At 35.6% G+C, this 13,436-nt stretch overlaps 1 protein-coding gene across 5 annotated transcripts in view; it reads left to right on the top strand.

The window, feature by feature from the left end:
* Nucleotides 1-11,678, top strand: part of LOC120461693 (disabled homolog 2) — a 31,701-nt gene extending 20,023 nt beyond the window's left edge. For 2 of the 5 annotated variants that reach the window (XM_039649937.2, XM_039649938.2), the window contains exons 6-14: nt 55-138; nt 696-719; nt 810-842; nt 1,281-1,343; nt 3,138-3,749; nt 4,689-4,836; nt 7,098-7,598; nt 9,169-9,248; nt 9,345-11,678. In XM_039649937.2, coding sequence (XP_039505871.2) covers nt 55-138; nt 696-719; nt 810-842; nt 1,281-1,343; nt 3,138-3,749; nt 4,689-4,836; nt 7,098-7,598; nt 9,169-9,248; nt 9,345-9,413 — 1,614 coding nt within the window. In that variant the 3' untranslated portion in view covers nt 9,414-11,678. The remainder of the gene's footprint in view (nt 1-54; nt 139-695; nt 720-809; nt 843-1,280; nt 1,344-3,137; nt 3,750-4,688; nt 4,837-7,097; nt 7,599-9,168; nt 9,249-9,344) is intronic. The other 3 variants (XM_039649939.2, XM_039649940.2, XM_089130151.1) reach the window with 3 other exon arrangements.
* Nucleotides 11,679-13,436: the final 1,758 nt, after the last annotated feature.

The following is a 13,436-nucleotide window of genomic DNA, read 5'->3' on the forward strand; positions in this document are numbered from 1 at the left end:
TCATAAACCTGCTGGAAAAGTGCCTTTTAACACATTGCTTGTGTTTCCACTTAGGCAGAGCCTCTTGTCGTTGACCTAAAGGATCTTTTCCAGTTAATCTTCAATATGAAGAAAAAAGAAGTTGAGGGTTCAAAGAAGGTGTGAGACCCCTCAAAAATATTTTAGATGTATCTAGACTGTGTGTGAGCTGTTGAGAAACTTTTATACTCATATTTCAAGTGTAACTCTTTCAAAATGCAAGACATTACTGTACCATTCAAAGTTTGGGTTGGGTTTTAAAGAAATTAATACTTTTTAATTCAGCAAGGATGCAGAAAATTGATCACAAGTGACAGTAAAACATTTGTAATGTAACAAAACACTATTTATTCAAATAAATGCTGTTCTTTTGAACTTTCTGAGGGATCTTGAAACACTGGAGTAATGACTGATGAAAATTCAGCTTTGATATCACAGGATTTAATTGCATTTTAATTATTATTATTATAATTAATTATTTTCTGTTCAAATAAATGCAACCTTGGTGAGCTTCTTTCAAAAACAAAACAAAAAAATGTTGTTTTTTTTAACCAACCCCAAACTTTTGAATGGTAGTGTATGTAAATCACCACAAACTAAACTACTCAAACTCTTGTGTATTGATATAGCTCTTTTTGTCAAAATATATTTCTAATCAGATCTTGTTTTCTCTTCAGGATGAAAATAATAAAGTGATAGAGGTTAGAGACTTTACTGTAAATAAACATCTGCTAAATGTTTTATCATACTATATATTTTGCTTCTAACTTCCGTCAATCTTACCTTAACAGAATGGCAGTGAAGGCTCACACAATGACAGAAAAGTGAGTATGATTTACATTCACCAAATGGTCCTGATATTGTTTCCCAACAGTTAAAGAGTTTTGTTAGTGGCCTCCAGCCTGAAGGGTCCCAGATGCAAGTAGAGTTGTGTCTCTCTGGCCCAGTTCCTAAAGCCCCCTGCTGGGTTGTCTTCATGTTGTTGTTCACCATTTGCACACTTCACCTAAACTAGTCTCCTTAGGGGGTGAAAGCTAATGAAGTTAGCAGACAGGAAATAACTGAGATGCATCACATAGCAGCTTTGGACATTCTCCCACCACTCCTTTCACTCACAGTCTTTGGAAAAAACACAATCTCCTCATTCTTCAATGCTCATTTCCTCCCATTCATCTGCCCTCCTTATGAATGGTTCTTCTCTTAAGTGTTTGGGTTTCTCTGACTCTGTTTGGTGTCAACTTTTTTTTTCAACTCTGTTTAAGGGCGTTGAACAGCTGGACTTGTTTGGAGACATGTCGACCCCACCTGACTTAAACTCTCCCTCGGTAAGACTGTTGGGCAAGAATGAGTCATGCATATTAATGTATAAATATACACATTCAGGCTGAATGTGAGACATTTTCACTCAGTTTTCTATTGACGGTGACGCTCTATTAACACAAGAATGATAGACTACCATTATGAACGCTATTTCCATGGAGTTCCCATATACACCAGCTCATTTACCAGACCAAAGCAACATTATCCAAATGAGACATTACACGTTTGAAAGAGACGTTTAGTGGCGTTTAGACAAGTCTCTTATCCTGCTATAGTCCTTGTTTAGTCTCTGGTGCTTGATTGACCTCAAATGAAGAAAATGCTGTCATGGGGAGGAAAAGGCTTGGGTTCAGGCCAACAAAAATAACAAGCACTAAAAACTCAACAAGGCTCAGTTGTTTCAAGGCACTGCTCTATAGAGGAACTTCACAACTATATGAGGCAGTTTTTTTCTTAGTATGATAAATTCTAAGGCCTTTGAAATTAAATGTTACGTGTAAAATACCAGCCTGTTCTCATCCCAAGGTGTCGCATTTGACAATGCGGTTACATCCAACGCACATGGCACCCTTTAGCGTCAATATGAGACGCAGATATATATGGGCCAGAAGGTGCCTCCTAGTGGTCTAACCCTAACCTTACCCCAGACCTAAACCTACCCAGAACCGAAGCCTGTTATATTGACGCTAAAGGGTGCCATGTGCGTTGGATGTATACGGATTGTCAAAAGTGTCACTATATGATGCCCTAGGATGAGAATGCGTTGAAAATACATGATTTTCCACAAAAAGAATGAATCTTCCCTTATCCAGTCATCTTCTGCGTGCTGTTTACTTTCATGGTTGACTTTTTACAAGTGGTGTTGATGCAGAGTTTGTTCTGTTCTTCTAACTAAACATTGCATTGACTGTGAGAGAACAAGTTCAGGTAATGTGTGCATATACTGTGAAGTTGATTCATTCATTTTAGCCATCCATTATTCAACCAGTGTTTTGTTGTCAAAAGCATGGTATATTGGGGGAAAAACACTTAAGTAGGGTTGCCAACTTTAGTAGAGTATAATGGACACCAATGAAATGCACAAGAAATTGACTAAAATCGATTGTCCTAAGATTTCACTTTTTCTAATTTGTTTTCTAATCTGCTCTGTAGTTTCTATTACATTTCTGCAGACATATAAAATGTATTACAACAGTTACAAAACAGATGAACTGTCTGACAAAGAGAAGAACAAGCAACAGAAGAACAAACTCCCTGTTCTTTTCCTGTTCCAAATTCTGTTCTTTTGAACTTTCTATTCAAACACTTGATAAACTAAATATTAATCTGCACAACTGTTGTTAATATAATTAGAATATTATATAAAGATTAGCCTGAGTTCGTCATACTCATATTCTAGTCTTTGATTGTGAGGCGTGTCTTAAACGAACCAGGAAAAAAAAAATACTCTGCATAGACTTACAACTCTCGGATAGACCTACAACCAATCAGAGCAATGCAGTAAGTGACGTATGTTGAGCTACGCTTAGTCAACAGAACCAGAGACAATTTGTTGGTACAAGACACTTCCCTTAAAGACGGTTGGCAGCCCTACACTTATGTCATGAACGTACATGCTTGCATTCTGATTGGTTAGACTACACAGCATTTATATGGAACAAGTTTATCCTATTTCATGCATGACTTCATCTATACACCACTTAAATAAGCATTCATGTATTAATGACATCAGCTTATTATTTATTTATTCTTCTCTTTCCGTTTCTGTTTCTCTCCCAATCCTCCCAATCTTACTTCAGGAGTCTGAGAACATCCTGTTGATGGATCTGTCCACTGAGATAGACAGCAATCAGAACTGTGTTAAAGGAAACCCCTTCACCTCATCTTCTATCCACAGAGCCCCGTCCAGCCTCTCGCCTGAGAACCCCTTCTCTTCTCAGCTCAACTTCTTCCCCGCCCCTATCCATGACCCGTTCAGTGATGACCCATTTTCAAGCGACGACCAATCAATCAGGGACTACCCTGCCACAGAAAACCACAGCACTAATAACTTGTTCAATGGTGGCCCTAAGAATGGTGACTCGGATTACTTGGGCCAGCAGTTCGACCAGCTCTCCAACAGGACAGTCATCCAGGCCCTCAGTAATGGCCACTGGCCTTTAGATGGCAGAGCTGCAGAAGCCACTAGCTGGACTCAGCATCCTGTCCCAGTTCAAGAGCAGAACGGACATGGGAAAGTGACTCCTAATCCGTTTGTCATAGATTCGGAGAAGATGCAGCCAGTGCAGAATGGAGTGAAGCATGAGAATGGAGGCATGGGTGAGCTACCGGTCAATCAAACCAAGGATTCGGTTATTATAAGCCCTCCACCACTCAATATGAAAGCCGGTAGGGGCAGGAGGAGTGTAAAGGTGAGGTTACATTAATGACTATATTTTCATAATTAGATCACATTCTACTTTTCTTTTTACTGCTTTCGTATTTATATCTAACACCACTTCATGATCTGGTAATGTTGTTTACCTCAATTTTTAATGCTTCAGTGACTTGTACTTGTAAGGTAAGGACTGATTTGCTAATGTCTTTCCCATCACATTATGACTTTATAAATATATATACATATGAAAAAAGTCTTATGTTCATCAAAGCTGCATTTATTTGATCAAAATACATTAAAAACAGTATTATTTTGAAACATTATTGCAATTTAAAATAACTGTTTTCTATTTTCAAATATTTTAAAATGTAATTTATTGATGGCATATCCCTCTATGTCTAACCCTCTGATGGCAGAGCTGAATTTTTAGCATCAATACTCTTCAGTCTTCAGTGTCACATGATCCTTCAGAAATCATTCTAATAGGCTGATTTGATGCTCAAGAAACATTTCTTATCAAGCACACAACTTTTTTCAACATTGAAAATAAAATATTTTGTGGAAACAAATATATATATATATATATATATATATATATATATATATTTCCCCTAGAATTCTTTAATGCATAGAAAGTTCTAAGAACAGTGTTTATTTGAAATATAAATCTTTGTAACATTATAAATGTCTTAACTGTCACTTTTGGTCAATTTAATGTGTCCTTGCTGAATAAAAGTATTAATTTCTTTAAAAAGAAACTATAAAACTTTTACAGACCCCAAACGTTTTAACGATAGTGTGTATATATAAGATGTCCTATGGTTAATTTCTAGTGGTGTAAATAATATTTCTTTACATTACAATTAAACTTGTTTAAGCCTGTTGTTCTGGGGTTTTTTTGTTGTTGTTGTCTTTTTTTTACTTTTATTTAACCTGGCTGATTTTGTGATAATTTTTTTATTCTCTTTTATAGTCCCCTTCAAATGAAAAACTTGAGATGGATCTATTTGTTTCACCAAATCAATCAGAATCACCACCTCCTCAAACCGAAAACTGCCCTGTCAACTCTGTCAGTTTGTTCAGCAGGAGCCCTTCCTCCACTGAAGCACTCTCAGTTCTTGGTAAGACACTCTCGAGACAATAAATAAATAACTTGACATTTGTGACTCTGGACCACAAAACCAATCATAATATTTGGCCGAGATACAACTATTTGAAAATCTGGAATATGAGGATGAAAACAAAATCGAAACATTGAGAGATTGCCTTTAAAGTTGTCCATTTATGTTCATGGTTGTGCTGCATTCACTCACAAAAATAAATGTTTTATACATTTACGGTAGGAAATTTACAAAATATCTTCATCAAACTTGATTTTTACCTAATATCCCAATGATTTTTGGCATAAAGAAAAATTTGATAATTTCAACCCATACTTTATTATTGATGCTACTTGTGATTGATTTTGTGATCCAGGGTAACATTTGTGAGTTTCCAATAAAATACTTTTTCAAAATGTCAGTGATTCTACTTTTGTGATGTTACTTTAATGGAATGGAATGGTACCTAATTTTAGGTATAATTTCTTCCATAATTTTATACAGTATAAAAGGGTATAATAAAAGTGTAATTCATTAATCTCTATGGGTCTCATTGATGAAACACGAGCAGAACGAATTTTTGTGTAAATCGTGTGTAAAGTGGTTCTGGCGTAAATTTTCAGATTCATTAAAATGTTCGTAATTTCCTAATGTTAGTTGGTATGCAAGAAATCTACACCTGCTCCCAGCCTTGCGCTTAACATCCGAACGTTTTTCTCATTAATAAGGCTGCATTTTAATTCACCTTAATCGGGTACATATTTAAACAGCATTTTGAAAAAAAAATATTATATAGTAATTACATACGTTTTTTATTTTTACTTTTATTATGAGAGCCAGTAATAGATCTGGTGATCGATGGTGGTCCTTCTCCAGTTTGAATAAGATTTTTCCGAAGTGATTTTCCTGAAGAAATTCGTTTTTTTTTTTTTTTTTTTTTGCTGTCAAGCTTAAAGGAGTATGTAAGATTGTGGCCAAAACTGGTACTGCAATCAGTTTCAAATTACTGTAGGGTGGTGTATCCCCTCCCCCTCCCCCATGACTCGAGGTTGCCAGATAGGTTGCAGGATCCGCCTTTTTTTATCCCACACGCGTGTATCTGCAGTTGTGGTAACTAGCTGGCAACCCGAATGCTACAACACTACTGACTCCGTGATTGGTAGATCGGTGGAGGGCGGAGCATCAGACCAAAACACAACATGACAGTTGAGGGATGCAACTTCACTTTTTAAATGACAATATCCTGGCCAGACTACTGTTGTCAGTGATATAAGTATTTGAAATGAACATGATTTCTAAATGTCTAGTGACATATCAGGGCCATTTTATGATTATTTGAAATAAATTTCTTACATACAGCTGCATTTTCTCCATTTTGTTGAACCATTTTCTTCTCACTTCTGGGACTGTTCGATTTACAGATGAAACTACATTAACTACATCTATGCTGCCAAGCTTTCTTTTTTTTTAGGACCTGGACCTAGACACACACACATTTCACTATCACATCTGACATTTACGAAGTATTTGTGAATCAGGAGAAGGTCTCTTTACGCACAAATCACTCTCATATTTACTCGTATATTTACGAATGTTTCATGAATGAGACCCTATATGTATTATATATACGTAGATTATAATACATATAGGGATTATTTAATTACATTTCATCTACACTTCCTTTTAAAAGTTTTTGATGTTTTGAAAAAGTAATAAAAAATAAAATAAAACAGTAATATTTTAAAATATTATCACAATTTAAAATAACTGTTTTCTATAGGATTATATTTTAAAATGGAATTTATTTATGTGATGACAAAGCTACATTTTCAGCAGCCATTACTGAATTAGTCTTTAGTGTCACATAATCATTTCTTCTTATTATCAATGTTTAAAACCGTTATAATGCTTAGTGTTTTTGTGTAAACCGTAATGATTTTTTTCAGGATTCTTTGATTCTTTTAAAGTTCAAAAGAACAGCATTTATTTGAAAAAAATCTTTAGTAACATTATAAATGTATTTACTGGCACAATTTAATGCATCCCTTAAAGATATTAAATTCTTTTAAACCTTTGAGGGATATTGTACAATAGAATAATATTCACAAAAGGGGTGCCTGATATGGTGATTATTATTCTGTTTATCACAGTAATTACAAATTTAAATGTTTAGCTCTTTGTGAGCAAAGAATGGCATGGTCCGTTTAATTATTGTAAAACTGATTAAGTGCAGCTTTATAATATTTAACCTTCTTTTTATCATCTCTATATCTTCTCTAAAGAAGGGTTGTCTCTACAAGCTCCACCTGCAGTTTCCACTCCTGGAGCGGCTCCGTGGAATCAGCCCCTCTCGTCCATCTTCCCCAGCACCATCAGTGCCTCTCAGCCCTTCACTCAAGTACCGGTTTTCTCCACTTCTCCTGGGCCTGCCTGGGGAACTACTCCTGGAGGTTTTGGAACCTCGACCGCAGCCCAACAGCTTCCATCATGGACCACTCCCTCAGTCTCCAATGGATCCAATGGATCCTGGACCCATCATACAACTCTGGGGAACCCCTTTCAGACCAGCGTATTTCCCCTCAGCCTTGTGGCCGACGGACCACAGAGCTCCAGTCCCCCTCCACTGGTTCCACCTCGGGCAGTAGCCACCAAAGAAGCTCCAAAAGTGGACAGTAATGCTTTTGTGGACCTGGATCCTCTAGGAGAAAAGGAGAAGAGAGATGTCAAGGAGATGTTTAAGGATTTCCAGATAGCTAAGCCACCAAACGTGGCAGCAAGGAAAGGTATGCATATATGGCTGTATTTGTAATTAAAATCTCACTCATTTTAACGATTCATTAACACCATCTCCGCATCTGCTGTGAGTCGCTTATAACGTGCATTTGGGAATGCAGCGTATGACTGGATCACTTTATTATACATTTGCATAATTTTCAAAATTTTTTGGACATGCATTTTTAGTATTTCACCAGATTTGTAACGGGAGCGTTTATAACCTTCACCTAAACACAGTTTTCCAACAAAATAAAAGCTTGAAGATTTAAAGGGTTAGTTCACCCAAAAATGAAAATTCTGTCAGTATTTACTCACCCTCATGTTGTTCCAACCCCGTAAGACCTTCGTTCATCTTCGGAAAACGAATTAAGATATTTAAGATATTAAGATCACTCCTGTATACTAGTCCATAGGCTTCTTGAGGGAATGACACTTGCTTGCATCGAAAAGTCATCTAAGACATCGTTAAAATAGTCCAAGTGACTACAGTGGCTCAATTTTAACTTTATCAAACGACGAGAATACTTTTTGTGCGCAAAAACAAACAAAAATAACGACTTTATTTCAACTATTCACTTCCTTCTCTATGGGCCTGTAGTCAGTTAACGTAGTGTGATTGCGTAGAGCTATGTCACACGTAGGCTCACTATTGGCCGACGCTGGTCATGTGTGTGTGATGCGTGTGACGTACAATAACAGAAGCGTACGCTATTAAACTAGTAACCTGACTCGAGGCAGAGGGAGAAATAAACGAATAGTTGAAATAAAGTCGTTATTTTTGTTGTTTTTTGCGCGCAAAAAGTGTTCTCGTCGTTTGATAAACTTAAGATTGAGCCCCTGTAGTCACTTGGACTATTTTAACGATGTCCTTTAATGACTTTTCGAGGCCAGCAAGTCATTCCCTCAAGAAGCCTATGGACTAGTATACAGGAGTGATCTTAATATCTTAAATATCCTAATTTGTGTTCCGAAGATGAACGAAGGTCTTACGGGGTTGGAACAACATGAGGGTGAGTAAATACTGACAGAATTTTCATTTTTGGGTGAACTAACCCTTTAATGTTTGAAAGTGAAAAATTAAGAAAATAAATATTAGTACTGTAACTTGTAGTGTAAATTAGAATTATTATTCTAATTATCAAATACATTTTAAATATATGTAATGTGTTTTCAGTGCAACTGCATTATTACAATAGTATGACTTTATGATCATTTTTTTATAATTACAGTCAAAAATAATAATGTGAAAACAATATGATTAGTATTATATGCAAATTGATTGAGTTCCTAAAATACAGTGTGAACAGGATGTGGACTGTGACACTATTACAATTAAAAAGATGTAAATAGATATACTGTAAATAAGTATCTTTACTGAAATTAAATATTTTTTTTGTTTACCTATGTAATATGACGATTTGCCAACAGCCACAACATGCAAATGTGTTGTTAAATTAATAAAATATTAACTTTTAAATTTTACTTCAAGTAAATATTTTAAGGTCAAAGGGCTTCAGCTGAAAAAAAAAAGTTTAATTGGAAAAAACGTGGCATGACAAATAATGTTTGTCACTGCAGAGCCATTGAAGATTGAAGGTCAGAACCCATTCGACAACTCCTTTGGAAAAGATCTGTTTGGCAAGTCTGTACCTGCAACTGTACGTATATGTGCATCCTTATGTTATCATACAACAAAGGCGTTTTTTTCCCCTGAATAAGAATAATTACATTTATTTTCTTCTTTACCTTTACAGAGTGCTCCTCCCTTAAAGGCAGTGGGGTTAGATCCTTTCAGAGACCCATTTGGAAATCCATTTGCATGATAGCCGGCCACCTTGATGACTCCATAGGGTCCAAGTATGGATCAAACAAAAATCATTGAACAAGAAATTATGCAAAAACAATTCCATTCCAGATGCTTCTTACAGCTTTATAACTTTTTGGTTTTGGCAACGTTTTTTTTGTTTGTTAGTTTTTTACAGAGCACCATTTTATGGTGTAGCTTTCCCACTGAAGTGCATCCTGTTCAAGAGCAGGTCTCTTAGCTCTGATGTCACAGCCAATGTCTGACAGCCTAATTAAGTCTGTGCAACCCCTCATTCTTTTCATAAACCAGAATTGGATCTGCATGGTGGTCGTTGGCAGGCTGAAAATAAACCATCATCATCTGGTGCTGGTATCCTGTTAAACATGATTTTCGGTGCATTTTGTCTCTAAACAATATGGTGATAGTAGTTTTATTTTGTGCACTAAAAGCACTCAAAAGCAATTTTGTCATTTTTGCACCAGTAAACAAGGCATTGATGTCTGTTGCAGTATTATTTTGACATCTTATGTTTACTTTTCCACATTTATCAAATGCTTTTTAGGGCACGATTGGTCTCTAATTTTGACAAATGTTTTTTATGAACTGGCATATAAAATGAAAAAGATTCCAGATTATTTTTAAATCCTATCCTGGATTATATTACATGTCCAAACACAATCCAACATGATGGACAGCATGGAGACAATGTATATAATATCTGTAGGGATGCTTTGATATGATAACTGTGCAATCGACATCTGATGATCTGATCTGTACTAATCACATGATACATACTGTACTGACCTGTTCATTATAAGAGGGCAACTGACTCTAATCAACCTGTATTTGAACTGAATCCCTTGCGAGATGTTTTTTTCTTTTTTTTTTTTTTTTTCATGAACTGTATCCCGTGCTGTTATTTGTGAGGTTGTGAGCTTGCTGCATTGACTAATATATAGTATGTACTGTTATGAGGTTAAAAGTTCTCTGTTTTTGTTTTGATTTGACATTGTATTGAATGAATAATCTTTAATTGTGACCACTGGCATGTTGTCAGTGGCACTGCAACTATAAACACCTTCAAAAATAATATCTTTATCCATAGTGTTGGAGGATGTTGCCTGTATGAATTTTAGGCGATACATATTAAGCACATTGTTTTGCGTGAAACATAATCATCCAGAATGTTTCAGGTAATACTTGATAGAAGTATATTGATGTGTCTGTCTGATTGATGGCATTTACTACACTGCTCTTTATTTTTAATGTTTTCCTTTTTGATAGATGAGGATATAATCGTTTTCCACCAGAAAAATTAAAGGGTTAGTTCACCCAAAAATGAAAATGATGTCATTAATGACTCACCCTCATGTCGTTCCAAGTCCGTAAGACCTCGTTCATCTTCGGAACACAGTTTAAGATATTTCAGATATAGTTTTCTGTCCCTCCCTTGAAAATGTGTACGGTATACTGTCCTTATCCAGAAAGAAAATAAAGACATCATCAAAGTAGTCTATGTGACACCAGTGGGTTAGTTAGAATATTTTGAAGCATCCGGTTCCCAGATCCGGTGTTACCAGAGAACAAATGAACAGCGTCTTACGTCAGCACTACAATACAATGCAATATTGAAGTATTGAAGACAATAGAATGTTTTATAAAGTCATAGTTTTTGTTATTTTTGGACCAAAATGTAATTTAAATGCTTCAAAACATTCTAACCCACTGGTGTCACGTAGACTACTTTGATCATTTCTTTATTTCCTTTCTGGTGAAGGACATTATATTGTACACATTTTCAATGGAGGGACAGAAAACTCTTGGACTAAATCTAAAATATCTTAAACTGTGTTCCGAAGTTGAACAGAGGTCTTACAGGCTTGGAATGACATGAGGGTGAGTCATTAATAACATCATTTTCATTTTTGGGTGAACTAACTCTTTAAGTGGGCAAACTGATATGCATTCATCTCAGTGGATTAATGATTTTTTTTAAAAAGGAGGAATGCATTTACTATACTGGATGTTGAAGCCTTGTCAGAATGAACTATGTGAAGTATCTGTGTGTACATATATAAATATCTGCTCTGTTATGCACTATGCCATCTCTACCTTGGATGTTATAGAACTAAGGTGTTTAAAAAATGTAGTCTCGCTGCAATAAACTGGAATTTTAGTTAGTGAGAATAGATTGAGAATTGTCCTATTTATCTTTTGCAAAGTTTGTATTCAAGTCTAAAAGATTAGGTCTACTTCACATTAAAAAGTGTTGACTGACTGATTTGAGTCTCACGTCTCGTATATTTCATTTATTAAAATTGGGAGAATCTAATGGTTTATATATTCTATGAATGCGAATGGGATCCCCTTACAAAAAAAGAATTATTCTTCAAGTTAATTTTATGAAGTATACGTCAGTAAAGTGTATTTAATATATTTATATAAGTATAATCAAGTATATTTTGAAGTATACTTTATGTAGTAACTAAAGATATCAATGTTCTAGTAGAATACTTGTAAGTGTACTATTTCAATAAGGCTTTGGACTTAATTGACACACTTTTTAGTATAAGTATACATTTAAGTGTACTATAAGTTTAACATTAGTAAACTTGTAAGTGCACAACTAGTTTACAGCTATGTTTCTCATTTGTACTGGTTCTGTACTGCAAGTGAACTTATAAGTATACTTGTAGTTTATTATTTTAATATTTGCAGTCGATTTTTTGTTAATGAAAGTACACTTTGAAGTATACTCAGTAAATTAATAGTTTAGTAGTTTTATACTTCAAGTTTACTTGTAGGTTTTCTTTAAGTGAACATAACATAATACTTATAGTTTACTGTTTATATACTGTATTAGTTTAGCACTTTAAGTAGGCTATACTATGTTTGTCACAGGTTGGTTCAGAGAAGACAGACGAAGAACGTACTAAACACTGTCTTTAATTGTAGAGACTAGGGACACACAGGTGAGGTGGTGTGTCGAACACAAACAATGCCGGACACTGAACTGAAGACAGGCAGGAACTAAACACAGAGATGATGAGTGCAAATGGCAGGCAGCCGTGAGGGAGGTAATCGATGTTCAAGGTTGTGGTGTGAAACACAGACACATGTGGACACATGGGAACACATGTGACCAATCAAAACAAAGTAAAAGTCAAAAAGTGCCCTGTGATAACATAACCCACCCCCCCCCCCCCCCCATTTTTTGAGATGAGATTTTGCTCATCTCAAACAAGCCTCCTTTCTGGCTTGCCTGTGCTTTTTCACTCCTCCTCTCACTGCAGCCGCCTACTCTTGACTAACGTTACATTTCAGGCGAGAAGAAGCACATCTCAAGCAAGCCTATATCATGACAGAAAATGCTAATCAATGACTACAAGATAGTTAACTCCACATCAGCTACATAAATTCATCAACTAACTATTCAGAGATGTCCTCTTGCATTCTATATCTTGTCACTTCTTGTTGAGTCTCTCCATCTTTGACTGTGCTTTAAACATAAAAGGTTTTGAAATTTTCAGTTGATGTCTGTGTGAGGTAATCGGAGCTGCTCTTGAAGCTCCATCCTCTGTGCTGGGAGCAGCAGCTGCTCATTGCATTTAAAGGGAAACACAAAAACGGTGGCGGTTTTTGCTCACCCCCAAAAAGTGACAATTTTAATATAGGCTACTATAAAAAAATATCTGTGGGGTGTTTTGAGCTAAAACTTCACATGTAGGAACATCAGAGACTTATTTTACATATTGTGAAATGGTCATTATAGGACCCCTTTGATATTTGATACAATATCACATACTAGCACTACCATGATTAGCAAGCACACTTTAGGTATTTCATAATGTGCACATACTTCAAACTGATGAAGTAGTAAGAGTAATTCCAAAATGCTGGTGATGATCTCTTGAGATGATCTCTTGAGAGAATAATGTTAAGTAGCCTACATCATAAGAATAAGGAAGAAACACTGTAACATGCTTTAGATGTTACAGTGTTTTTTAAAATGGGCTTACATTATTGTTTAAATTTCATA

The sequence above is a fragment of the Pimephales promelas genome, chromosome 4 (assembly GCF_988280905.1).
Source record: "Pimephales promelas chromosome 4, fPimPro1.hap1.1, whole genome shotgun sequence".
Classification (NCBI taxonomy): Eukaryota; Metazoa; Chordata; class Actinopteri; order Cypriniformes; family Leuciscidae; genus Pimephales; species Pimephales promelas.